Source organism: Leptodactylus fuscus, chromosome 7 (genome assembly GCF_031893055.1).
Source record: "Leptodactylus fuscus isolate aLepFus1 chromosome 7, aLepFus1.hap2, whole genome shotgun sequence".
In the NCBI taxonomy this organism is placed as follows: domain Eukaryota; kingdom Metazoa; phylum Chordata; class Amphibia; order Anura; family Leptodactylidae; genus Leptodactylus; species Leptodactylus fuscus.
The window spans coordinates 20,773,531-20,799,720 of record NC_134271.1 but is presented as its reverse complement, the minus strand read 5'-3'; the positions used below and the strand labels follow the sequence as shown (position 1 = coordinate 20,799,720).

The following is a 26,190-nucleotide window of genomic DNA, read 5'->3' as shown; positions in this document are numbered from 1 at the left end:
TGCGCCTGGTCACTCTATAGGGTCTGGACCTCGATCAGTAAGATAGTTATGGCCTATACTTAGGACAGCCCCTAAATAAAAATTCCTTGGCAACCCCTTTAAACCCAGAGGCAGCAGGGAATTATGTATTTTCCATAAATTATCTATAAAATATAAGTTAAGATCTGTACACACAGTGTGAGCCTTTGTCACGTATGCCAATGTATAGACATATGTCGCCTGTAATAGAAAAAATGTATGTGTCAAGGTTTGCAAAAGCCCTATTATGGCTCCTACCACTGTGACGGGGGCAAAAGGGACACTTGTCCTCTGATGGAGAAATTCAGCCCTATATATAAAGGTATCAGCCCTCTATATATATATATATATATATATATATATATATATATGGTATCGGCCCTATATATAAGATATCAGCCCTATATAGAAGGCATCAGCCCTATATAGAAGGCATCAGCCCTATATAGAAGGCATCAGCCCTATATAGAAGGCATCAGCCCTATATAGAAGGCATCAGCCCTATATAGAAGGCATCAGCCCTATATAGAAGGCATCAGCCCTATATAGAAGGCATCAGCCCTATATAGAAGGCATCAGCCCTATATAGAAGGCATCAGCCCTATATAGAAGGCATCAGCCCTATATAGAAGGCATCAGCCCTCTATGTAAGGCATCAGCCCTCTATGTAAGGCATCAGCCCTCTATGTAAGGCATCAGCCCTCTATGTAAGGCATCAGCCCTCTATGTAAGGCATCAGCCCTCTATGTAAGGCATCAGCCCTCTATGTAAGGCATCAGCCCTCTATGTAAGGCATCAGCCCTTTATGTAAGGCATCAGCCCTATATATAAGGTATTCTTTTACAGTATGATAGACCCGGGTGTAAGGAGACCTCAATCTCATAACTAAATGTTTTACCTAAAATTCTTTCCATCTGCTCATCTCCATGATGCAAGCAGCCTGATATGTTCAATAGGACTGAGCAAACATAAAGCACAAGGCATCAGCTAAAGGGAGTGAAGAAGAGGCCAGCTACCATATACCAAGGGACCTCATGTATACAGCAAAGCCATGTATACAGAGTCTGCACAGCGCAACGGCTATGCAATATGGAGCTGTAGTCACACCATGTGTACATATGGTACATAGTACATAACATACAACACGTGATGGAACACGCTACCATTTTTCCCATGAATTTAGAGAAGAGACTTCAATAGGTTTCCATATGAAAGCCCATAGATTTCTATGTATGAGTCCTCCCTCCACAGGCCAAAGGTTGAAGGATTTTTAATTAGGGTCTTTTTCTATTAGGGTTAATGTCCCTGTAGCCGATACCTAGTGCGATACATTTTACAAGATGCGAACTATAAAAGCTGGTAAAAAATGATTATAGACAAAAACATAAAATGCCTATTACTTGTTAACACAGACACTTTGACTTGTGAGGCTTTAGGACACGGTTTGTTAGGTAAAACCTATTTCCTGCATTGATCGGGGCGGACAATGACCGTCTGCATAGCTTCATATTTGGCTTACAATTTGGTTTTAAGGCAATGATGGTGATTTTCAGAAGGCAGGGTTGACATGAGGGACCACGAATAGTGCACCTCTAGTAATAGAAGTAGTTGACACTCACGGATCCGCCAAATAACATGGCCGCATTAACGTTTCCCACACACCAAGGTGACCAACACGATCGATCGAGGCATTAGGTGTCTGAGAAAGTAGGAAAATGTCCATGAGAAACTATGGCTTCTGCGGTCTCGCTTATTACCTTGGCACAAATCAATAGTCTGATGATACAGTTGCGGTGTGTGGATTATACATGTACAGTTCAAAGCGCAGCAGCAGCCGGGTATTGTGGGAGGTCGAAAGCAACTTATGTCATGAGGTTCTGCTGCTCGGGTAACGTATTAGACCAGCAGGGCATTATGGGTCAACAGACTGAGTGCAATAATACGAGTCCACAGACATCTTAGTATGGCTCAGACTTCAGACTCTTGTAGAGGCAACAGGTGAAAATCATTCCAAATACCTAAGGAGCAAATACAAGACAGAAGAAGCAAGGGTTAAACGGGAACATCTCACAATCTAGACATTAGAGCAGGGGTAGGGAACGTACGGCTCTCCAGCTGTTGCAAAACTACAACTCCCAGCATGCATGCTTGCTCTGCTGTTCTTGGAACTCCCATGGAAGTAAATGGAGCATGATGGGAGTTGTAGTTTCACAGCAGCTGGAGAGCCAAAGGTTCCCTATCCCTGCATTAGATAGATACCCCGCCGGATGTATACAGTTCATCCCCTACAATTGGCATGTTGTCAGTAACAAATCCCACTTACAGATGTGCTGCCAACAATCATTTTTCAGCTTCTATATAAGATGCATTCAGCCAACAAATGAGCGTTTGCTTGTCAAGTCGACCGATCGCTTCCCTGTTTACAGGGGCAATGATCAAGAACAAGCCAGATCATCTGTCTATGTAAAAAGGTCTTTAGTCATAGGTTTACTGATGTTGATGCAGAACCTCGAATATTCAGGGTAAAACGAGAATACTGGCTGTACATGTCTAGCTAAATGGCTCAACCCAAATTCCAAAAATGTATTTATTTTTTCTTTATGTAGATCGTGAGCCCCATATAGGGATCACAATGTACATTTTTTCCCTATCAGTATGTCTTTGGGGTATGGGAGGAAATCCACACAAACACGGGGAGAACATACAAACTCCTTGCAGATGTTGTCCTTGGCAGGATTCGAACCCAGGACTCCAACGCTGCAAGGATGCAGTGCTAACCACTGAGCCACCATCTTGCCCCCCAATTTTTTTTTAAGTAAAGGCCGCCCTTTCTCTTGGTGACTGGTTAGACCTACAGTGGCGCTATCGTTACTATTCCTGGACCGTGTCTGTTGTAGGTCCAAGACGTTAGACTGGAACGTCAGATGACTCTACTAATAAATTCCACACTACTATTACTACTTTCCATCTGAGTGCTGAGCTAGTATAAAAGAAAAATCTTCCAGGTAAATCAGGAATGAAGAATATATATATGTGCGCTCAGACAAAGATAAATGCATATAAGTCACCTGTACAAAGCCAATGCCTAAGCCCACTGCTCCGATAATAAGCAGATGGGATCGGATGAAGGTTTCCAGTTTGGTGATGCAGCCGCCCTGTGAAGAGAAGAAATGAGTCATATGTAAGTAAGTGATATCATCTGGACAATTATATCACATTACTTCCATGTATTACTTCACCCTTATTTTCTACATTATTATAGAAGACGTTCCTAAGTCCAGTGGCTGTCAATAAACACTAAGATAATGGCTCCTCACCTCGACTCTGTAGATGTTCGAGGGATGTTCTCGGACCCCACATCTAGGGGTCACAGTCTTACAGCAGCTGTCTGGAACTAGACGCCCCTCAGATTCTGGAGATCTTATCCAGACACTTTCCCTCCAGTCCTGGGAATTATTACTGCCGCAACACTTAAACTAAAGAAGAGAAAGAAGCAAGTTAGAAGTAGTGGCAAGGAATGGGAGTAGAGGATAGTTCTTAAAGGGGTTTTCTATCATTTAGGATATTCATGGCTTATCCTTAGGACAACTGGGGTCCAATACCCAGGCCCTGCATTGATCAGCTATTCCTGGCAGCTTCCAGGCGCTGGAACTATATACAGTGTATGGAGCCACAAACTGTATGAGGAATGATCAGTGCAGGGGCCACGTGTCGGACCTTCACCTTTCTGATGACCTATGTGGAGAATAGACCACCGGCATCAAAAATGCCCCCCAGAACCAGTAATCCCTTTAAATTTTGTTAGAAGAGTCCACTGACAGTGCACTGGGTATTCCTCTGCTTGGTCCTCCAGACTGAACAGAAAAAAAATACTATGGTAATATACCAGAATTCCATAGTAATGGATCAGCAATCACGAGAATGGAGGTTCCCAAATACCTTGTATGACTAGAGCGGTGTATACGTGCACGATCACTGCTTCATTTGGCTATTGCCATAAGGCCGGTTGCAGACGACTGTGCTAAAATCGGATGGCCGTGAATTAAAAGCATGGGAGGCACAGGAGGGTTACCTTTCATTAAATGAATAGGAGCCACGGAATCAAGGGCCACAAAATAGGATCTGTTCTATATTTTGCAGCTCGGAGTGTTGGCCCACACACGAGACTGTGGAATTCACGGTCGTGTGCACGAGCCTATAGAAAAGAATGGGTCAGTGTGTTATTTGGGAAATATAGAGATCGCACACAGATCACGGCCACGGTCGTCTGCAAGAGGTCTTAGCCCCATGAAGTGAATTCAGTGGTGGTCATGAAAACACCCTGCTGTTCCCTACACAAGGTGACCCAGTGTACCCGGTTTCTCATGATTCGAGAATACAGAAAACACCCCTCACCTCCTGCTGAAGCTTGTCCACTGCATTGGTCACTTTGTCCTCTCCTGGCTGCTTGTAATTCGTGATCATGGTCTTCTTCAGACTTTCCTTCAGTTCATCATTCAGCTGCAGAGACAAGGAAGGCAGGACTTAGCATCAGGGAGAATGTCTTCTACTCCATGTCCAAACTTTAGTCTACCTATAGCGCGTTTACATTAGTACCGATTCCTATCATTCTGGTGCATGCAAGCACCACGTAGTAAATGCAGCGGTCACACCGGCTGTAATATTAAGCATGTACAGGTATTGTACATTATAGGGACTGATAAATCAACTAAAAACCTCTTTGAGAAGATTGAACATGCACCCCCTGCTGCAACACTCAACGTCTATGGAGACGGCAGAAACAAGTGTACGTGTCCCTATCAGCCCCATAAACATTGACATGAGCCGTAGGGGGAATGGTAGACCACCAACCACGCAAGCAGGGGTTTGGGACCCCAACTAGTCATCTCTGAGGCTCTCAGCAGTCATACACTTATCTATCCTGTGACTAGGTGATAATATCAATTATGGGAAAACGTGGGGACTGCAGCCATTGAGGAAAGTACATGAGTTACCTGTGAGCAGAACGGAGCGCACTGCCGCATGAAGAGAGAGATAGGGACAGAGGAAGTTACACACAAGTACAATGTATACAGTAGCACACACATAAGCAGCATGCGAGTGGAGGGGCAGAGTGGGGGACAAGCTTGTTTTTAGGATGGGGGCACATGCCATTATTCTTTGACTACTATGTAGAGAACCAGATTAACATTTTCTTTGACACCCAAAACTTCACCCCACTTGACAACCTTCACTATAGACTATGGATGCAATCAGTTATTGTCATATATTTGTGGAGTAACACATGTACAAGACACGATAAATTGAAGTTATCATTAAACTAATTCAATGCAATATAGTAACATGCTAGAGAAATCCTTGACTAGCTGCAGTTCACCTTACAGCCACTGGGTGGCCACACATAGGTACTGTATATATAACAGACATCTCATGACAAAATATCATAAAATCATGTGGTTTTACAAAACTGCCAATAATGTGACACCTAGATCTAGACATATCTGTACTGTGGCCACAGTAGACCTTGGTCAAGAGATTCAGGCACCTTCAGAAGTTTTCTGGTGCTTTAAGTTTTCTGGATTTCGCAAGTGGCCGCTCACATAATAGTTGCAAGTGCAATTTTTTATGGTGATGAGGAAGCTGGCATGAACAGGGCCATCTTCCCCACCAGATGTATTATCATTTAGGTCAATTTACTAGTGTAAATGCTGCCTGTAATATAGGACAGCTATGATCTGGCATAGATTTTACATGGCACCACGCAGGTTGTGCCTCTGGTTTATGAGAAGGCGCGTCCCTTAGCTTGGAGGAGCAAGACGGGGTAAATGCCCAGATCCTGGATTGTGGAGAAAGCGCCAATAAGAATCTGGAAAAGCTGAAAGACAGAAAGCTTCCAGAAATAATTCTTTCCACGATGTCATACAATATCAGGCACTACGTGGCCATGCATCCGCTGCTGTGCAGCCCTCCCTTTACACTGCAATGACCCCGCATAATTTATCTCATCGCAGTTCATTCCTCTTCGCTAATTATTAAAAATCCATATAAAAGTGCATGCTGTGCAGGGAAAGAGCATTCTGCTTTATTAAAACCCAATTGAGCATAATGATATTCTATTATAAAAAATTACTGAAATTATGGAAGTATAATTAGTGTAATGAGTCTAGAATTTTCAATACCTTCAAAATTAAAAACCTATTTTTGCTTAAAGGGCTTGTGCGACTGGTAAATTACTTTTATAAAAGGGTCGGAATGGAATTAATAGAAAATAACAAAATGATATTTACCTTACCCGCTTCTCTGCCAAACCTAATCTGATGCTTTCTGGGTCTCCGCTCGGTAAGGACGAGAGGATACGGGCTACGGGGAGGTTAAGGTCATGTTATAAGGAGGAGGGGGTAGGGGGTGAAAATATGATGAGAATATAATATATATGATGCTGGTGAAAAGTGGCATTTAGGAAAGTACTCAAATAATTGCAGATCCTATGCTCTACTATGCTTTCAATACTGCTATGGTTTGTACATAAGAGGCTATGAATGCACAGAATGAGGCAATACATAAAGGCACTCAAATAATTGCAGCTCCTATGCTCTACTATGCTTTCAACACTGCTATGGTTTGTAGATAAGAGGTTACTTGTGCACAGAATGAGGCAATGCAAAAAGACACTCAAATAATTGCAGCTTTTACGTTCTACTACGCTTTTAGCACTGCTATGGTTTGTAAATAAGAGGCTATGAGTGCACAGAATGAGGCAATACATCAACTAGCTCAAGAAGAATCCTCATCCACCCCTCCCTTCTCCATAGAGCTGTGTGTGAGGCTGAATACAGAGAAGAATATAATGTAAACAAGTAGTCAGATTGAAGATAAGGAGCAGCAGAACAGCTTAATAAGTAGAGAAGGAAACAGATCTCTTTAATAAGATATATTCACACTTACTATTCATTTGCACAGTTGTTTAGAGCTTCAGGTATGCTTTAAATAAGGGTATTCTGTGATCTCTTGTGTGAGTGAGGGATAAGGTAAGGTTGTTGTGGTGATGGATATGAGCTTCGAAGACCATTTGGAGGGCAGGGCTGGATTCTCCTAGGAGTCCATACATTTTAGTCCCTAAGTCTTCGTTCCTCACAACACACTAGAAATGTCCGCTTAACTCTCAGCCAGTCACTGGTTTAGGCAAGCAACCACTGTCGTAGTGTATTTACCTAATCCAGTTCCCATGGTGCTTCAGCCAGTGCAGAAACCTAGCAGAACCCATTCTAATCCATGGGATCTGCGGGTTTCCATGGGTAACCGCTTTTTAAACGGAGTGGGTTTCCATTTTTCGGGTTCCCAGTGGACCGAAAGAACAGAAACCCAAACGCTGATGTGAACCTAGTGTCAGGCTGTAGTGAGGTCTCCCGCTTGGCGCTCATCGTACCCCCCTTCCACAAACAACGACAGCTGAAATGTGAATGGTGGAGCACGAAGCTGCTTGCCACATGGTACAACGGGACAGCACTCGAAACGCGTGGCTGTCCCACTCCATTCAGGTTGGCAGAAGGGGCCACCGATATCACAGGCCCTGGTATGGACGGACAGTCTAGGCCAGGTGTACGACTTGCAGTCACCTATTACAGACCGCAATATATTCAACAAATTTCTTCAACTTTTGAGCAGAAAAAAAAAATTCCAAATGTTTTTAAAAGAAAACTTTTTTCTTTAAATTGTCTTACTTCTTGCCACCCCCACACACGCGTTATTTCAAGGAAATGCGCAGCGCCAAGGTCTCTATGGGGCCTCTCTTTATGAGTAATGAGTAAATTTGGTTACATATCTGTTCCTGACAGACATCTCCTAATCCCTGGCAGGTGTGGGTGGCGCGCAGTCTGCAGTCAGGGAAGCCTGTCACAAGCTATGTAATTACCAATTCACCATGCATGAGCGTGCCGCCACATGTGCCCTCTTACTTAATCTAATAAAACTGAATTACACCCCTACTGGCCTGGGGCGGTCTAGAACCAGGATTCCAACGGGTAATTACATACAAGAGCTAAAGACACACAGTATAAGGAGGAATGGTTCAGATAAAAGGTCCGTGCTTATGCTGCTAAAGAGATCTCTTTTATGAAAATATAAATCTCCTTTAATGTGGACATAGCACAGCGCCACACAGTTGGTAGTGGTTCTGCCCGGTACTGCAGCTTAGTCCTGTTCAATTCAGTGCTTACTGTAGTGCTGTGACCCCTTCACTCAGCTGACCGGTGGGTGGGTGTGTGATCTGATATTAGAAGCCTATCCTATAGTCTTAATTTGCAAGTCAGCATCTTACAACATACACTTGAATATGGAATATTTCATACTATGTATAAAGCTATTAAATGGAGTCTACCTGGGTGAAGCACATTAAACCAGCAATACTGATAGGTCCGGCTCACTTGAATGTAACGCCTTTTCGCTATGAAAATTTGGGCCTTCACTGCCAAGATATTTATCCCTTTCATAATATGCAAATGAGCAGTCTGGAGCACCGGGGGTCGGCTCTGTTGCTCCAAAATGCTACACCCCATATACTGCTCTAATACACCTGCTTCAAGGAAAGAACTCAAGGCATGCAAGATTTCCATTTAGCTCCCTAGCCCTCAAAGAAGGAAGTTGGGGTGTGGGAGGGGCAAAAAGAGTATTAAAGGGATTCTACCACTAAATAGCTATTTTTTCTGCTTTAGATGTCTCTTACCTTTAGACGTGGTCTCCGCGACGCCGTTCCTTAGAAATCCCGTTTTTTACCAGTATGCTAATGAGTTCTCTCGCAGCAATGGAGGCGGGACCCAACGCTCAAACGGCGATGGGGGCGTTCCCACTGCTGCCCGAGAACTCTCTCCAGCGACGCCTCATTCTTCAACTGCATCCTCCCCTTTTCTCGTCGTCTTACTTCTGCGTCATCCCCCGACGCCTGCGCAGCGAGACACTAATAGAGCCGACTGCGCATGCCGGCCGGCGGCCATATTTTCGAGGCTGCTCCTCGAAGTCTTCGCCGAACAGAGCGTACTGCGCATGCTCAGTAAAGTCTCTACAGCCCTCTGAAGCCTGGATGACTTCACTCGCACGTCGGAGGGCTGTACAGACCTTACTGAGCATGCGCAGTACGCTCTGTTCGACGAACCCTGGTGATAGACTCCCTTTAAAAGGGAGTCTGTCATGTGAATCTGGGACACCAAACCAACAGCAGGTCTTTATGGGTGGATGCCCAAATTTCCTATATTAAGTCCATCCATGTCTAGTCTGTCTAATCATATTACATGATATATGTATGATGCACCTAGTGCCGGTACACGTCTACAATGACCCTGGGGCAGTACACCTTAGCTTAACAGCACATGTATCTGATGTTTACTGCCCCATCGTCACTAAAGAACTGAGTATGTGCCAGGATAGTCTTGGTTTTATTTTACACCTTGCTCCAATTCCAGGACAACCCCTTCAATATTGCATGGTCATAACTAATGATAGTGAAGGTTATCGCACGGGGTTGTATTTCTGTTGACTCTCTAATCACATTTATGGCAATGTTAATGTCACAACACAACCAAATTCACAATCATTCTGTGCAAAGTGGGGATGTCCACTCATTGGTATCATAGGGCTACACATTGGTGTAGGACATTGTGATCTTATTTTGTGTGATTACGCCAACGTGTAGCCCTATGATACCAATGAGTGGACAACCCCAGTTACCACCATATGCCCTAGTAGGACAAACAAAAACATCAGGGCATTGGTTCTTCATCAGTGTGCACTTACCTGCTGGTAGTATATATAGGCCAGGATACCTGCCAGAATCTCCAGGATAAAGATGCACAATAACAAGATAAAATACTAAAAAGAAAAAAATATATATAATCAATACGAGATCCCTGCACATAGATATGGCTACACTTCATGGTTTCATATGTCACAAAAGGTTGTCACCCAACTTTCCTAGGCCCCTGAATGATACACCTCTTTCCCCATACTTCTACATAGGTAAATAGATTTGACATTCAGATGTCTGGGTAGGCAGTCTCAGTTATACAAGACTACAAAACATCGGCTAGACAGGTTTGCTCTAACACAAGCCCTTAATAAAGTAGCATTAGATGCAAAAGGTCACTTCGCCCTCTCATTCACATGGCGGAGGACTGTAGGCGGCCGACTCTTTCCAAAATATAACAAAAGAATGTTAGGGAGGAAAAGGAAGGTTCAGCTGAATTGTAGTCATTTCTACCACTAGGTGGCAGTACAATTACTTCACGCATATAGCATCCAGGAGAGAGAGTGACTAACAGTTGTATACAGGGGGGAGAGGAGACAGACATTCCTGACATTACACTAGCATTACACAAACCTGCTCAGGATACAGACTCCCTCCGCAAACACACTCACACTTCTATACACCTTAACAAATGCCGCCAGTCTATGTGCCCGCGTTACAACCCTACGGCCAGCCTGTTTGTCAAGGTAAAGGACACAGACGGCACAAAGTGGGAGAAATAATTTAACATGGTTGTAATATAGGCCAGACAAATCTGACGTGTATTTTGCTAAGGAACTTGCAGGAGGAATCCCTTAGATTTTTGCTACGGTTTTGCAGTTTTCACTATGTTTGAGAGAACGAAGCATGGCTATATACATGTAATGGCCGACAGCAATTCCTACCGACTTCTCCCATACACTTGCATGCACCACCTGGCTGATCGAGCAAGCATGTGTTCCCAAAGGTAAAAGGGCAGAAACTGCTGTCAGGGTACCAAAGATATAAGGATTGGCCATTCAAAATCAAACATGGCTGTCCTTTCTCTCTCCCCCAACATTTGCCATTGAGGGAGAGTAGGAAAGCCCTGCACACATTAGATGTTTGACCGACATGAATGTGTTTGGTCAGAGGATTGCAGATCCTGTACATGATTTTGCACAAGTGTGAACACTCACCACTTTGAGCAGACTTTTTCTTTCCTTAAAGGTTGCACAGCATCCAAGGAAGCCGGTTACCATTACGACAGCCCCTGCAATGACGAGGATATAGGCCGTGGCGGCGTACATGCTGGACTGTAGAAGGCTGATGTAGTCACTTTTCTGGACCAGTGTCCACACTCCTACTGCCATGACGGCAAGGCCTGCCAGCTGTGTATAAGAGAGACATGAAAGGTGAAACATCAAAACGCAAACAATGGTGGTGTAAGTCATGTAATCTAAGAAATAACCAAACATGACGGCAATTGTCCAGTTGCAAAAGGCCACAGACTCAGGTCGGGGTTGGACCCCTGTGGTTACTGAAGTTTTTTTTATCTACAAATATATTAAATATATCAGTTTACATGTTTGCAGCTCCGTCTGTGTGTTTTGTGTTGGTGCTATGGCTGGATGTGCCGGCTAGTCATGGCTATCAGCCTTAGCGGTAGTCACACTAGTCTGTGAACAAACACAATACAACATGACATGCATTACATGGTCAACCACAACGGCGGGCCATAGAGAAGACGACACAGAGACAGACAAGGATCTCAACCTCTGTGAAAGTATGGATTAGAAGCCAAGCCGCCATCAGAGGTCATACCGTCACCGTACAGCCCAGGCCGTGGCAAGATGGCGGTAAGAACGGCACAGCTACTTACCCAGAAAAAGAAGTTGAAAGTGAAGAGCAGGTACTTCAGACATATTGTCCCGCAGGTCTCCTTCTTCTCATTGTACTCGCCCATGGTGACTCTGAAAGACACAAATAATAATCAGGAATATTGTACCCTAGAGATTCATTGATGGCCGTGTGCCCGTCCCATACCCACAGATCTGATGGGGTGTCCAACATCTGGGGCTCCAGGTGAATGGGAGACACAGTGTGCGGAGCGGCCACTTATGACTCTGTACAACAACTCACCATGCAGGTCAGGTGTCGGACCCCACAAAGGACAGGCCACCAACTCCAAGACTTGGAGAAAATTTTTGATAGTCATGTAATATGGTTATAAAAATTAACCCTTTCTGAAGTATAATCTTATATTTCTTCACTTGTCTGAGTCACTAGACCCGCACATGAGTCACCCCAGCTGTCCTGATCTATTACAATGAGACATTCAGAAGACAAGACGAGACAGCACGTGGCCGCCTCTCCCACAGAGGAGCGCAGTTATTCTCCTAATCCAATCCAAACGTAATCTATGGAGGAAGAAATCCAATTTAAGTATAACAGAGCAACCGAGATGCGCGTATTTATATTAAGTTATTGACAGCCGAAAAAGGCTCTGAAACCCTTTTGTGTACCAAATGAAGACCATAGAAAATGGGAAACAAGTCATATGTATGTACGTGTGTTTGTGTGTATGTATGTATGTGTGTGTGTGCGTGTATGTATGTACGTACGTGTGTGTGTGCGTGTATTTATGTACGTGTGTTTGTGTGTGTGTATTTATGTACGTGTGTTTGTGTGTGTGTGTGTGTATGTATGTATGTATGTATGTATGTGTGTGTGTGTGTGTGTGCCACAGGCATTCACATGGGTCCTATGCCAACATGTAAACTATTGTGGGGGGGGGGGGTGCTAGGTTCACATCTCTGCTCAGTGACTGTTCGGGCACTCTGTCCCTAATTCTGCTTGAATGTGGACCCTATAATAGTCTATAGGTTCTGCGGGTAACCGCTTTTTAAGCCGAATGGGTTTAGGCTTTTGGAAACCCCAACGCAGGAGTGAACCTCGCCTGAGAACACTTTCAGAAATAGAAGTTAGTAGTAGTTGGTAATTACCAAAATGAAGCGAATGAACAAAAGAGAAATCTAAATCCCATCAATATTTGGTGTGACATTTGCCCTTCATCAATTCTTCTCGGTCCTTGCAGACAGTTTTTGGCAGAACTGGGTAGGGAGATTGTTCCCGCCATCTTGGAGTACTAAGCTCAGGTCTTCTGTGGATATAGGCTTGCTCCAATCCTTCTGTTTCTTTATGTCATCCCAGACAGACTGGATGATGTTGAGATCAGGGCTCTGCAGGGGCCGTATCATCACTTCCAGGCTCCTCCTCCAAAGGACGGCCATACCCAATACGGATGTGATAAGATTTCTCTTTTGTCCTTTCACAACAATAGACTGTTACCCTTCTATTTATGAAACCATTCTTCTATTTCAGCATTTAAACCTGCCTACAACTTTTGCACATCCACGTACATAATCCTGTACTGAAATTGAAAAGAGAGCGGGCACAAGGCTGCCCTGCTGGTTTGTTTAAAGGGAACCTTTCATGTTGTATAGGCAGTCCTATCTATGGATGACATAGTATAGAGCAAGGGGGAGCGGTCCTACTTGGCGATGTCAATCACTAAGCACCGCCCACTGGACTCCGAAACCTAAATGGCGCAAAGGTTGAAATGGAAGTTATACTGAACAATTCCCAACACAACTATATCAATCTGCTCAGCTCCTCCTGCTCTATAACATGCCGCACACGGATTAGACACCATGTTCAATGTGACAAGTTCCCTCTAACTAAATCTGACTTTTCCCACTCGTGCCCCCACTGTGTACAAAGGTATAGGGTCTGCACATTTCGCCACAAGCTGACATTTCTCACAAGAGCCCCATGAGTAGCCGTCTTTGTACCCGGAGAACAAGGCCCGGAGTATCAGTCTACATGTGGCACTGGGGAATTCGTCTCCTCGGTGGGTAAATATTGTCACACCATCCATTGTCCTCCCCCTTCCCATGCCTGACATTCAATATGTCACCAAGAGAAATTGTACATTCCTCGTGAGTGCGGACATTTCTTGGAGAACAAAGCCTGTTGTGCTTGTTCTTGTGTGCCGACATGGAAAAGGAGAGGCAACCTTGGCACACAGAGCCTGGCATACAGAAAAGGAATTGTTGAGGGCCCTGGCGCGTTACCCTATAACAATGCCCACCCTATTCAACCCTGCCGGTGCAGAAAACGGGACAAACCTGGCATTATATAGATAATACAATGACAAAATATATAGACGTCATTTCACATAGATGTAACCATGAATATTCCTGCCTTATAATGTAAGACAATGAGGTGACAGACGTGGTGAAGGAATCGGCCCAGTTGTCGAGGACTGGCACACCCAGCGGAGACTCACTTAAGGAATGGATCGATGCCAATCAGATGGCGAATTGCCAAAAAATCTGCACTGACCAACGGAGATGTCCATGTGCCGTGTAGACGTAGCAGAGTGAACCCCAACTTCTGCAATGGTTAAACTTCTTATCACAGGAGACAACACAAACCAATGCAAAGTTATTAAAAAGGTTTCCGATGATTTTGCTTTGGTTTTTGTTGTGTTCATGCTGCAGCAGTATATCCATAAAACTACAACTCGTTCTGTTCTTTGGACTCCCATGGAAGTGAATGGAGCATGCTGGGAGTTGTAGTTCCACAGCAGCTGGAGTGCCGACAGTCACTGACCCCCGATATAGACTTTCACTACAGTATCACTACCGGTATACTATGGTGTTAGTGATACACAGTCTCGTCACAGCAGACGACGAGCTATTTCTGCACAGCGACTCTCCTTTGTGTAAGAGATAGGTTTGCTTGGGTCACAAAAAGAAAATAACTCAGACATAAGCGAGGGTTAAAAATAGCGGGTGCTGGGAATAGCATATTACTGCCATGGTCACACGTCTGGTAGGGTTACGCACCGCCCTCAGGTTCTGCATTTTTGGTATTCCCTATCCACAGGATCCCCACTGATCACAAGTAAGGGGGTCCCTATGGGGCAACACGGTGTCTCAGTGGTTTGCACTGCAGCCTTGCAGCGCTGTAGTCCTGGGTTCGAATCCCGCCAGGAACAACATCTGCAAGGAGTTTGCATGTTCTCCCCATGTTTGGGTGGATTTCCTCCCATACTCCAAAAACATCCCTATATGGAGCTCACCATCTACATTTAAGAAAAAAAAAAGTAAGCTAGTTACAGATGCCCTCTCCTGTTGTATTCATTTCCATGGGACATGTCAATTTCATGTCAAAAAAATTGAGCAAAAAATATATTCTGTTCAGTAGTAACTGTGAAAGTTGGGGGACAACTACACGGACGCCATCATATCACCTACTATCCATCCATATAAGTCACAGTAGGAATGGACCCGCCGAAACGCTTCTTCTATTAGTGCGGCCATAAAATTAGATTTCCAAGTTATTATTAAACTGCACAGTCAGGATGGAAACCGGGCACAGAAAGCATTTCCTTCCTTTTCTCTTGGGGGTGATCACTGTAGAGCAGAATCGCTTAGATAGTTCTAGCATTGCTTTGTACTAAATAATAAAGGGGTTGTCTGGGGGCCACACGGTGGCTCAGTGGTTAGCACTGCAGCCTTGCAGCGCTGGAGTCCTGGTGTTCAAATCCCACCAAGGGCAAAAAACCTTCTGCAAGGAGTTTGTATGTTCTCCCCGTGTTTGCATGGATTTCCATCCCATATTCCAAAGACATACTGATGGGGAAAAATGTACATTGTGAGCGCTATATGGGCTCACAATCTACAAAAATAAAAAATAAAATGAAGGGGTTGTCTCACCACAGACAACCCTGGAATATGGAGGCCATGCTAACAAGTAGTGGATCAGGGTTAGAGCACCCCTGGGGTGCCGCAACCCCAACAACTTCCCAGAAATGGCCACTTTATGAGAAGTTTAGTAATGGGGACCCCCTGAACACATAAAATAGAGTGGTTACCTAAGGAAACCCACGGACTCCATAGATTATAATGGGGTCCGTGTGGTTTCTATATGAAACATGTGGAGAGAAAATTCCTGCAAGCAGCACTTTTCTCTCAGAGTTTCATGCAGAAACCAGACGGACTCCATTATAGTCTATGGGGTCCAAGGGTTTGCTTAGGTCACCGCTTTTTCATGCAGATGGGGATCCCCAAGCGAACTCCCCGATCGGAAACCTGAACACAGATGTGAACCGGGCCCTAGGATTTGATGTCACATCCATATTGATATGAGATAAGTTCCTAATGACATCATTAGCTCCGCCACCATGTAGTCAGGGTATCCTCCTCCACCCTCTTCATTGCTAAGCTCTTCCTGAACACTTGCGCGGCCAGATATAATAACTAGACTCCTGGCTACGTCTGGCTGTTTTCCCGACATTCTGACACACGAGCAGCCAAGGTGCAGCCCAGAAATATTACAGTAGTAGACACCGGGCTTATCATGGCAAGTGTTTTATGAATCAACGTTATAGTCAGAGTTTTTACACAACTGATGACCAAATGGGAAAACATTGCTTGCAGAGAAAAATGCCCGGGGTCTCAAGTAATGCACCACATGCCAAGACCGCTTCCACAGAAAAGTCTTGGCACCAGTTTCCCTATAGCAGTGTTTCTCAATCTTTTTAAGGCAAATTACCCCCTGGCGGGAAAAAGCCCCAACCAAGTACCTCAGAGCAGGGAGCCCTGGGTTCAAATCCAGCTAAGGACAACATCTGCAAGGAGTTTGCATGTTCTCCCCATGTTTGCATGGATTTCCTCCAAAGTATTCCGGTTTCCTCCACACTCCAAGACATACGGATAGGGAATAGAACAATGGTAGCCATGTACCCCGCACCTCTCTATTACCAAAGTCAGCTGACCATATACTGAGAGTTAACACACTCCCATTTAGGTTTCTAAAGTTGGCCAGCGCTGTATGGCCCGGTTCACATCTGCGTTCGGGGAGTTCACTTGGGGACACCCCGAATGGAAACCTATCCGCATAAAAAAAAGCGGTTCCTGGGAAACCCACGGACCCCATAGACCCGTGTGGTCTCTCAGGAAACATGAGGAGAGAAAAGTTCAGCAGGCAGCACTTTGCTCTCCGCATGTTTTGAACAGAAACCACATGGACCCCATTATAGTCTATGGAGTGTGCAGGTTTCCTTAGGTAACCGCTTTTTAATGTGTATAGGTCCCCAAATGGACACCCGAACGCAGATGTGAACCGGGCCCATTCCCGGGATTGTATGTACAGGCTACAGATGACTTTTCTGGCTGTTCCCCGTGTACACAGTGCTGAGCACACACAGACAGGTCAATGTGGATATTTACTGTGGTAGAGGAAGGACAGGGGTGAGAAAGTGAAGAAAAACTATGAAAACCAAACACTGATAACCAGAAAATAAGGAGGGGGGGGAAGGCGAGAGGAAAGGGTAGCGAGACAGCAAAACCCGAGGAGGAGACACAGGGCAGCTGGAGAGAGTTGGCAGCACTGGGCGGATACCCGATGGAAAAAAAACAGGGGAAGAAACTGCAAAGTGCTGGGATATACACAAAAAACAAAAACCCACATAAAGCGTCTTTGTATTCTTGTGCTGGCAGACCCACCGGGATAAACAATATGGTGCAGGTACAGGCTTGCCAGCACAGCTGCTGGAGTACAGCACTACCCAGTCATACATAACACGGCCCCGCCACCTACTCACTTACACACATTCTTATCCTGATAGGAAGGAGGAGGAAGGAAAGGTCTGTAGACACAGAAGTGCCGAACTATGCCCCTGTGCACACTGGTGATTCATGGGCAACTTTGCAAACCTTGCAGGGTGAGTCAATGACACGGAGGATCTCAATCCGATATGTAAGAGTCGTCTGTTAGTAAACCAGAGTTTAGTTATCAGGTTTTACTTACATAGATATTTCTATTTTTATGTTGCAGCCCCAAGTTCTTACAAAGCTGCCCATTGACATTAGAGACTTAGGGTACATTAACTCACAACGTGTGGCCCCAGCGTCAGGGCCCACACACACGTCTATGTCCTAGTTCAGTGTGCCAGCTGCGTTCTTACTGGATACCACACTGACCCATTTATTTGTATGGGCCCAAAACCGTAATTTCCACGGTTCTAAAGACATTTAAAGGGATCCTGTCATTGGATACCCTTTTTTTCTGACTTAACACGTAGGAATAGCCTTAAGAAAGGCTATTCTTCTCCTATCTTTAGATGTCTTCTCCGCACCGCCGTTCGGTAGAAATTGGGGTTTTCTTCAGTTTACAAATGAGTTCTCTCGCAGCACTGGGGGCGGTCCTCAGTGCTCAAACAGCACTGGGGGCATCCCCGATGCTGCCAGAGAACTCTCCAGCGCCGCCACCTCCTTCTTCTGTAACGCCCTCTTCCTGTGTCTTCTTCTGTCCTGAGATTCCATCTTCTAGGCCTCGGACAGAGCCGACTGCGCATGCCAGCGGCCACAAGAAAATGGCCGCTTACTCAGTAAGCTGTGTAAGCGGCCATTTTCTTGTGGCCGCTTACACAGCTTACTGAGTAAGCGGCCATTTTCCTGTGGCCGCTGGCATGCGCAGTCGGCTTTGCCCGAGGCCTAGAAGTTTGAAGCCATCGCTGGAAGAAGACGCAAAGAAGACCCGTTCCAGAAGAAGATGGAGGCATCGCTGGAGAGTTCTCTGGCAGCATTGGGGACACCCCCAGTGCTGTTTGAGTGCTGGGGACGCCCCCAGTGCTGCAAGAGACCTCATTTGCATACCGAACAAAACCCAGATTTCTACCAAACGGTGACACGGAGAAGACATCTAAAGGTAGGAGAAGAATAGCCTTTCTTAAGGCTATTCCTACGTTTTAGTCAGGAAAAAAAGGGTATCCAATGACAGGATCCCTTTAATTACCAACTTATTCACAAGTTAGAGGATTTATATTGCTGGCTGTCAAGAGTCGGAGTCAGACACTAGTGTTCATTGGCTGTTCAAGGACTTTTCTCTCCACTGGTTTTGGGTGAAAACCCAGCAGATCCCATTATAGTCTATGGGGTCCACAGATTTCCATGGGTATCCGCTCTTTAAGCAAATAGGATTGCCATTTTTCAGGTCCCCAGTTGGACCTAAAGAACGGAAACCCGAACGCTAGTGTGAACCTAGCGTTACCTGAATACCCCAGACTCTTTCTGTAAGTATACGGAGACTGGTTTCATTAAAGCTTTGATGAAACGGGCCTGACTGTGCATGTTCCAAAAATAAGACATTACTCCATAAGAACAAGGACCGATGTGAAAGAATTCATTTTTACTTAGCGTGCCGAGTGGGATTATGTAGTCTGACGGTGCAAGACGCCAGGACTAAACTAATAGGGTGCACATTATTCTATTGATGTAGGCGGAGGGAGGGTCTGGTATGTGTTATAGGATCATTACAAGACTGTGGTGTAAAATATTCATAAATCATCCATGCCCTGCACTTATCGGGGCCTTTATTAAGACTGGCATACAAAACACTAGTCTTAACTTTGCCCCAATGTACAAACGTACAAGAAATGTCGATAGGGAGCGAAGGAAGTCAAAAGGAAATCCCAAGAATTTTCCATGAGGGACGACCTTGAGGTAATGATTCACGTCTCCCACTGATTCACCACAAGCTCTCCTCCTGTGAATCACTACATGTCTATAGTCTCCTATAGAAAGGAGCAGAGGAAGTGTCAGATCAGTTCACATGTGAAAGATTTGTAGTGGATTTTCCCATAACGGACGACAGCCATGGACATTAAATAATGATAGTGTGAACCCACCCTTAGCCGTAGGTCCATATGCAGACATAGCCTCTAATCCGTATGTAGTAAACCGTCCCGGATTAACCCCCTTACTTTGCAAAACTGCAACCAGAACCGGCAAGATGCTTTTTTTCCCCCCTAGAATTCACTCCTGGAAAAATCTGTGCAGGTATCGAGATAACATGGCAGCGTCTTAAAGGGATTCTACCATTAAAACTTTTTTTTTTTTTGTGGATAAGACGTCGGAATAGCCTTTAGAAAGGCTATTCGTCTCTTACCTTTAGACGTGGTCTCCGCCGCGCCGTTCCTCAGAAATACTGTTTTTTACCGGTATGCAAATAAGTTCTCCCGCAGCGATGGGGGCGGGCCCCAGTGCTCAAACAGCAATGAGGGTGTCCCCACTACTGCCAGAGAAGTGTCTCCAAGCGCCACCTCCTTCTTCGCCCGCCACATCATCTTCAATGTCTTCCGGCGCAGGCTCGTAACTTCTAGCAGAGCAGACTGCGCAGGCGCACAGGTCACTGAAAAATGGCCGCTTGCACAGTATGGTTAGCGGCCATTTTCCCGTGGCCTATGCGCCTGCGCAGTCTGCTTTGCTCGGTTACAAGCCTGTGCCGGAAGAAGACATTGAACATGACGCGGCGGATGAAGAAGGAGGCGGTGCTTGGAGACATTTCTATGGCAGGGGTGGGGACACCCTCATGGCTGTTTGAGCACTGGGGCCCGCCCCCATAGCTGCGAGAGAACTCATTTGCATACCGGTAAAAACCAGTATTTCTGAGGAACGGCGCGGCGGAGACCACGTCTAAAGGTAAGAGACGAATAGCCTTTCTAAAGGCTATTCCGACGTCTTATCCACAAAAAAAAGTTTTGAGGGTAGAATCCCTTTAATCCCCTCTCCTACTGACTATACACACAGTGTGTATATATACATACATGTGTACGGGGGAGTCAAGTGACATATCTGTCAGCCAAACAAAGATTTGGCTAATCTCAACCATGAAGTGAGCCGCAGCCAAAAAGCAGCATTTTTCACAGAAAATCCGCTTTTCCTCTACAGACTTTCTGCTTCCATTATACCTACCTAAACCCAGCGTTTCCGTATAACTGACCCGCAGCAATTTACAAAAACGCAATGTGTGGATGGGGTTAGCCAGAATCCTATCCACTTTGCAGGTACTGTAAAACATGTTTTTTATTCCCCTGGACGGAATACCAACACAGATGTGAACGAGGGGTAAGGCTATAGTCGCGGTATTAAGAAACCACACAACATATTAATGTAATACAATCATGTACATGTGACATCATACAGACACACTGCTAATAAAGCTCCATTGTACTCAATCTTATTTGCTTTGCCTGCTCATTGCTGCAGTTTCGGCTGCCACCTGCTTTTCCTATGTAACACCCCCCCCCTTTGGCCAGGAAGGGGTTAAAGCTATACAAACAGCGCTCCTGATCTCTTCTGTCTTCAGCAATTACTTAGGCCTAGGAATTCTGACCTCAGCAAATTGCAGAAAATGCTCCAGCTTAAGATCTCCCAGAGGAAATCTGGGAACCGGGACAGGGCTGCGTTCTCATTACACTGCTTTCCGCCACAGCGTTTTGCAATTTTTTTTGCAGCATTACTTGTTGAAGGAGATAAAATACTGCAGCGGCTTTTTTTTACTTGTGACATGTGCTATACACGGCGGAGTCGCAATGAAGCAAAGACTCCAAGCATTATAGATCACTAAGATGCAGAGTCCAGGTCTCCCAACTGAGTCCAGGCCAGGATTTTCAGGGCCACACTCCTCAGTGTGCATTAGGCCTTAATGGACGTACAGTGAAGGCTCTGTTCACACCGCCATCCTGGTAGATCTTACACAAAGGCTAGTGTGCGTGCCGAGCTATTTTTTCCAGTCATACTATGAACACGGCACTGACAAAGAATCTGTAGGTGCTTTATATATAGTAATTACTGTGTATAAAGTCACACCCTGAGGACACATCTGAGCGACGTGTGACATCTACAGGTGTTACTACTCACCTCACCGGGCTTCAGCGCCAAGTCTAGACCAGCAGCCACGGCTCTAGCCACAATGATGCTTCATTTTCGGTCCCAACATCAGCCAGTGCCACCCTGGATGCGACTGCCGTTCGCCTTCTCTTCAAGGATGGCAAAGTTGGATTGCCAAGGAATCGAGTATACCTTACCTATACACTTCATCCTTATCTGCATGGCGGCTGTGTCTGACCACGTAAGTTTTTGACATGGCGGTCACATTATAGAACACATGAATATCAATTAGTCTATTCACAGGGCACGATCAAGGCCCACGGATGACAATTGGGTTGCAAAAACCGTTGTGTGCATAAGCCTTAGGATCAAACCTTCACCTGGCTCTCGTTCTTGTACAAACTCAAGTCCTGATTTCACCTTCACCTTGGCCCCCATTGTGTTTGTGTGGGTTTCCGACGAATACTCCGGTTCCCTCTTACACTCCAAGAACATCCTGAATATAGATTGTGAGCCCTATATGAGACGGTGACTGACAACGTCTGTAAAACGCAGCGGACTATGATGGCGCTATATAAGTAAGCAAAAATAATGTTTAGGGATTTTATCCAAACCAGTATACAGCTGCGCCTTGGCAACTGAAACCAGAAAATAAGTGTGGCATGTGAATCCAGCCTTAGTATGATGAATGTTACTAGGAATTGCACCCGTCACACCCATTGTATATGAAACATAACACCCCGAGTGGACTTTGGACATAGCAAAGCTAAAGTACCGGAGCGCTCGACAACAAAGAGGAGCTTATCTTGCCCGGGACACAGACACACTGCCAAGATGTATATAATACCACAAGGCGTTCCAATATAGCAGAGGTGGGCAATAAACTACCTTTTAGGATTCACAATACAGGACCAGAAGCCCCTGTACCGTATGAACCCAAAACATTGCATTCATATAGTCCCTATACTATCTATGGCCCCATGTATATGACTATAGGTTCTGTAAAAATGGATCAGTCAGTCCATGGAGAGCATACAAGTTGCGTCCATGTTTTTTTTGGACTCCATGAACGGAATGACAGACGGGAATAGGATCAGCTCTATTTCTTGCGGCTTGGTCCTACAGGGATCTATTAAAAATATGGGTGTCTGCTGTTATTACAGATCTGTAATAAGGGATAACACAGTCTTACGATAGGTTCACAGTATCCGTACGAAACGCCGTCCCTCATTCCACTTAGACGTAGAGAAAAGTCCAACAAGGAGGGCGGAAACCGGGCAGAAAGCCATTACCCACTACGGTGTCTGAAAGATGGAAACCGAAACACTAATCTGAGCCTAGAGTTAGGCTAAGACCTCACGTAGTGCGTTTTTACACCTCAACTTTTTTTCATTGAATTTTGGTTCCCATTTCCTCTGCAGTTTTCCTTCTCCTATTAAATCTAAAGGGGAAACGTTTGATGCAAAAATTTAGATCCTGAAAATGTGGATTTTCCATTTCCCCCTCCCCAAAATGAGCGGATGAGATTACCCAAAATATCAATGATTTTGTTGATATTGTAATTTTTTTTTTTTTTTCACCACTGTGTTTTTGCAACAAGGGGCCTTAGGGCTAGTTCACACGGAGTTAAATGAACTCCGCGTGTACACAATCTGTTGCGCCGTGACGCCGGTACAGTGCACTGGCATCCTGTCGCAGCATCCCGCTATGGATTAGGCCCAAATGAATGGGCCGGAGCCTCGTGCCTATTCAGCCGCAGAATAGGGCAGCTCACTAGCTAGCGGAAAAAAGAAGCGAGCGTCTCCCATTGAAGTCAATGGGAGCCATTTTTGGCAGCGTATTTGGAGGCGGATTCCGTGCCAAAATCCGCTGCCAACTTCCCTCGTGTGAACTAGCCCTTAAGCTATACCAGATTTATCAAGGTGTTAAATATTGAATAAACTTGGCAATATTTTTTTTAAGCATGTTTAGTGTAAATGCACGCCACCTATTTGTTGTCTTGTTCCTGATAAAGTACCAAAATTTTAGGGGAAGCGTTGCCTTACGGCCTTTTAAACACTGTAGTGAATTGCTATCCAAGGAACGCAGGGATTCCTAGGTGCATCGTAACGGCCCTCTATCCTGGCCCATAGAGCCTCATAGGCCTTTAATTTGGTTACCATCTCCATATCCTACCTGACACCTACATGCCGGGCCTACCTGTAGACTATCTGAATGCTACACCTTGTGTAATAAAGACGTCTCGCGGCCTCATGTTGAGGTCAGGATCCTTTCCTTTGCAGTCTCCTAAGGCGACATATTTACCTGCCTATTGCGGAGTAGCGCCCTGAGGGAAGCCATTATAGTGACAGTCACCAGTCCTAGCATTCCTAGCATGCCAACCCCACGGCCCATATCCTGTACCCCTAGCCTCATATATACTCCTACTATGCATTTAACCATCTCCATGCCAGAAGAACCTAACATTGCAACAAAGATATCGCCAGCGCCGCTCATTCTTTTGAGGATTTTAACTATGTGCTGGTGAATATGCAGCACAATATCCAGGGGACAGCGGTGGCTTTTGTTGGAGATTTATGGAGAAACCTTTCCGGAAATATTTCCATCATGCGTGAGCGTGACATTTTAGGAAAAAATGAGATACGAGCAAGAGTCTCACAAAGAAGATTTCCACCGAAGAACAAGAATTAACAAAGAAGCCCATCTCAGATGGCATACAAGTCGCAGCACGCACCTCGAGGCGCCGTTTAACCCTTGCTTTCCCTGCTTGCACATATAAAAAGGCCGTATTAGGCCTTATTCAAATCTGCATTCAGATTTCCGTTCAGGGACCCTCCGAATGGAAGCCCATATGCAGAAAAAAAGTGTTCAGTGTACTTAAGGAAACCCATAGACTATAATGGGGTCCGAAACATGCAGAAAGAAAAGTGCTGCTTGCACCGAACGGAAACCACATGGACCCCATTATAGTCTATGGGGTCCGTGGGTTTTCTTAGGTAACCGCTTTTTTGTGCGGATAGGTTACCATTTAGGGGGGGGGTCCCCAAGTGGACTTCCCGAACACAAATGTGAATAGGGCCTTATGTCAAAAGTGCACTGTTGTGTTTTATAACTATTCTGAACATGTGACAAAAAAAAAGTCAGGTTACAGCATTAAGGAATGAAAGGTATTCCCCAGGAATGCAGATTCTGGAGATCGTGGCCAGACATCTCCCTGATAAGTCCAAGAATGTCCATATCCACCTCTATATCATATCATGTGCAGATATGCCCGATCGCTTAGGCCTCATTCACATGTGACAGCAGTTTTAAACATAATGACAGTCTATGGGTATAAACATGTCCTCCACATGTTTCGTGCAAAAACAGAGCGGAAACCACATGGACCCCATTATAGTTTATGGTGTCCGCGGGTTTCCCAGGTAACCACTTTTTTCATGGGTATAGGTTTCTGTTCAGGGGTCCCCCAAGCGGACCTAAACGTGTTGCGCTTCTCCATGTGACAAATAGTCGGCACAAAGCCCGTAAACAAAAACTTACCTTGCAGGCTGTAAAGAACAAATATTTGGCGCCCGCATCAAAAATCCTACAATATTTGGCACAACATAAGCAAACACAAATCATCTCTCGCTTATTGAGGCGACAAATACGTGGCACACGACGGGAATTTATGGCGCGCAATGCAAAGTATCGTAAATTCACCATTTTGATCTTGGTCTATTTTGCATCCTATTTCCTAAATGGGTCGTAACCCTTGCCCATTCCGGGTCACATCTCTCTAAAGTGTTGAGCCGGTTGTATTTCTCTGTTCTTTTGGTGCACAGTCTAAAAATATATTGTAAAGGTGCAGAAATTGTGGCGCAAAACTAGACCAAAAAATGTCAGACTTAATGAATAGGCCCCATTGTGTTTTTTCCAGCAATGTTTTTCATGGCGTTATTGCTGTGTTCTTTCTTCCCTTGTTAAATCTATAGGGAAAATGCTCCAATTTTTTTTTAAAACACCGTTTTTCCGCAGCTCAATTTTTCCTGCAATGTGCAGATTAACCAGGATGTCATACGCTTTTCTGGTGTTGTAAAACAGGGATTTTCCGTTGCGTTTCCACAACGCAACGTGGGGCCTTGGCCGATAGATAGATAGAATAGATAGATAGAGATAGATATGAGGATAGATAGATAGATAGATAGATAGATAGATAGATAGATAGATATGAGGATGGATAGATAGGAGATGGATAGATACACACAGGGGTCCCAGGAACCCCCTCAATGTCTGGACAGCCAGGGACCAATGCTGTTAGTGAGGACACCCCTTTAACATGGGGAGGGGGCTCTCATACATAGACAGAGCACTGAGTGTACACCACACCCTGGAGGAGTAGCACAAGGGGTTAACCACTTGCAGCAGGTCCCCCATAGATGTGACTGGAGGACTGTGACCACCTGTATACACTGCTGCTGCTGCCTCCATAGACTTCCTAGGACACCCTGCAGTCAGCCAGACCCTGTACACTATATACAGCACATGCCCCGGACACTCACAGCACTCACCCCGGCTCTTCTGGCTCCTTCTAGGGTCACAGTACCAGCCCTGACAGCGGCAATAAATCTCACAGACACCGCGAGCAGAGAAGATCCTCCGGACACTGAGGGTAGGACAGCCCGGAGCGAGAGG

The 26,190-nt window shown here is 45.2% G+C and overlaps 1 protein-coding gene across 2 annotated transcripts; it reads right to left on the bottom strand.

Moving 5' to 3' along the window:
- Nucleotides 1–741: 741 nt before the first annotated feature.
- Nucleotides 742–26,190, bottom strand: CD151 (CD151 molecule (Raph blood group)). 2 transcript variants are annotated; one of them, XM_075281327.1, is made up of 9 exons: nt 26,067–26,190; nt 11,655–11,745; nt 10,972–11,163; nt 9,805–9,879; nt 5,013–5,033; nt 4,414–4,518; nt 3,336–3,494; nt 3,087–3,173; nt 742–2,036 (listed from the first exon to the last, which is right to left on the bottom strand). In XM_075281327.1, the coding sequence occupies exons 2-9, from the start codon at nt 11,736–11,738 to the stop codon at nt 1,977–1,979; spliced, it is 783 nt and encodes a 260-aa protein (XP_075137428.1). In that variant the 5' UTR covers nt 11,739–11,745; nt 26,067–26,190; the 3' UTR covers nt 742–1,976. The 2 variants fall into 2 exon arrangements, with proteins under 2 accessions (XP_075137428.1, XP_075137429.1); XM_075281328.1 differs by lacking the exon at nt 5,013–5,033.